Below are 2,653 nucleotides of genomic sequence, written 5' to 3' on the forward strand. Positions count from 1 at the left end.
CCTGGCTAATTTTTGTATTTTTAGTAGAGACGGGGTTTCGCCATCTTGGCCAGGCTGGTCTTGAACTCCTGACCTCGTGATCGACCCGCCTCGGCCTCCCAAACTGCTGGGATTACAGGTGTGAGCCACTTCGCCCAGCCTAGAGGACACCTTTCAAAATCTAGTTATACTAATGACTTAAATCCTCCAATTACAATATCAAAGGTTTATCACAGTATGAATTACAAAAATGATTGATGCTTCTGTTATTCATTAAACTCTATCATCTTTATGGTTCCCTGTAAATTTGAAATGGTTAAAAATAGGACCATCACATCATAAAACAATTTTATAGGGATTAACTGCTTGTTCATTCAAGATTATTACAATAGTTAAGAGTATAAACTATTAGCCCCAGGAATTTCCTAGCACTTCAGGTCTGAGAAGCTTTACTACCTCGCCACCTGTCTTTAACTCTCCAAATCTTCTTATGCAGCTAAGACAACAGACCAAAGACAAGGCTTTATCTCAGCTCACAGAGCACTGATTAATATTCTCTCACATGCTTTGCAAACCTACCACACTGTACAATGCTTCGAAAGCGGAGATCACAAGCTGGTCCAATCCCATGGACTACAAAAACCAAGTGATCTATTTGTAAAGGTTCTCCTATAAATGAAATTAAAAAGAAAATTATTCTGTATAATTAGTCATGTACTCTAATACCATTCATCATTAAAAGGTTATAAATATGAGCAAGTTAAAAGATGAACAGATAATTTAAAAGATATAAAATAGTCCTTTATTTAAGTACGTAGCAAAAATACACTAATTTTACTTGGTTTCTAATTTATCTTGAAATAAATCTGCAAAATTTTTTTCAGGATTTTTTTCTTTTTTTCTGATCTCTGAAAAAGAAAACTTGGCTGGGTGTGGTGGCTCATGCTAAAAAAAAAACTCTTTTTTTTTCCCCAGGTTTTTTTTTTGTTTGTTTGAGACCGTGTCTCGCTTTGTCACCCAGGCTGGAGTGCAGTGATGTGATCTCGGCTCACTGCAACCTCCGCCTCCTGGGTTTAAGTGATTCTCCTGCCTCAGCCTCCCGAGTAGCTGGGACTACAGGCGTACGCCACCACGCCCGGCTAATTTTTTGTATTTTTAGTAGAGACAGGGTTTAGCCAGGATGATCTCGATCTCCTGACCCGCCTGCCTCGGCCTTCCAAAGTGCTGGGATTACAGCTGTGAGCCAACATACCTGGCCTTTTTCCAGGTTTTAAAAACTTTTTTTTTTTTTTTTGAGACAGAGTCTCACTCTGTCACCTAGGCTGGAGTGCAGTGGCATGATAAACACTCATTCCAGCCTCAACCTTCTGGGCTCGAGTGATCCTCCTGCCTCAGCCTCCAAAGTAGCTGAGACTACAGACCTGTGCTACCATGCCCAGTTAATTTTTGTATTTTTTGTAGAGATGGGGTTTCACCATATTGCCCAGGCTGGTCTCGAACTCCTGGGCTCAAGTGATCCTTCTGCCTTGGCCTCCCCAAGTGCTGGGATTACAGGTGTGAGCTACCACGCCCAGCCAGGTTTTTAAAACTTTTTATTTTTAAGTAACTAGAAATGTATAGGTAACTAGAAATGTACAGAAAACTAGAAAGCATAGTACAGACACTCCCACATACTTTTTACAGAGATTCAACTTTTTAACAATTACATTTGCTTTATGATTCTCTGTGTGTGTACACACACACACACACATTTATTTTTCTGAATCATTAGAGAGCAGGCTACATACATCATGAATAGTATTGCCAAATTTTACCCATCCTACCATATGTGCTAAGCAGTTTTAAAAGATATTTTTACATCTATTAAGATTCTTAGACAAAGTGATGTTAATCTCAACTTGGAATAAACCCATATGATTAAAGATGATTTTTAAGCCTTGAGGTAATCTAAATCCACAGAAAAAGGTCAAAATTTAAGGAGCAAACAAATACATCATAAGGTAAGAAAAAATAAATGGTTAACATTACCACAATGAATGTCAACAGAGATGTTCTCAACTCCTCTCTTCACAGTTCTTGGTCGACCCTGCTCTGTGGGTGCTGAACCCCAATCATCAGACCCTGCAACTGGCTGGTAATGCACCATAAGCTTAAACAGAACAGATCAGAGAAATAAAAATATTCTACAACACAATCATCTCTATACAATGCAGTTTTAAGTGTAGAATGGTATATCTTTCAAACCACGCAGTCAAATCTGAACTGGAGTTTTGATATACAACTTGTACAGCTTAAAATGAGAACCCTGAAAATATATTAGGCTAACGGATCTGTCAATAGTGCCCTTCTACATGGAAGACATGCTCACATAATAAGTCAGTGATTTTCTTGTTCTACAGTGGCATAATTTTCCCTAAGAAAATTATTTTATATAAGCTGAGTTGGGTAAATAACAGTAGTGGCTACAAGTTTTTAAGTTTCATAGTTGTGAATTCAATATAAAATGTGACAAAGGTGGCCGGGCGCGGTGGCTCAAGCCTGTAATCCCAGCACTTTGGGAGGCCGAGACGGGCGAATCACGAGGTCAGGAGATCGAGACCATCCTGGCTAACATGGTGAAACCCCGTCTCTACTAAAAATACAAAAAACTAGCCGGGCGAGGTGGCGGGCGCCT

The 2,653-nt window shown here is 39.4% G+C and overlaps 1 protein-coding gene across 1 annotated transcript in view; it reads right to left on the reverse strand.

Annotated features, from left to right (window-relative positions):
• Positions 1–2,131, reverse strand: part of LOC105525207 (phospholipase DDHD2-like) — a 10,768-nt gene extending 8,637 nt beyond the window's left edge. Inside the window, exons 1-2 of the mRNA XM_011960753.1 lie at positions 2,008–2,131; positions 559–648 (exon numbers count right to left, since the gene is read on the reverse strand). Coding sequence (XP_011816143.1) covers positions 559–648; positions 2,008–2,125 — 208 coding nt within the window. The 5' untranslated portion in view covers positions 2,126–2,131. The remainder of the gene's footprint in view (positions 1–558; positions 649–2,007) is intronic.
• Positions 2,132–2,653: the final 522 nt, after the last annotated feature.

This window comes from Colobus angolensis, unplaced genomic scaffold, assembly GCF_000951035.1.
Source record: "Colobus angolensis palliatus isolate OR3802 unplaced genomic scaffold, Cang.pa_1.0 Scaffold52, whole genome shotgun sequence".
Taxonomy (NCBI): Eukaryota; Metazoa; Chordata; class Mammalia; order Primates; family Cercopithecidae; genus Colobus; species Colobus angolensis.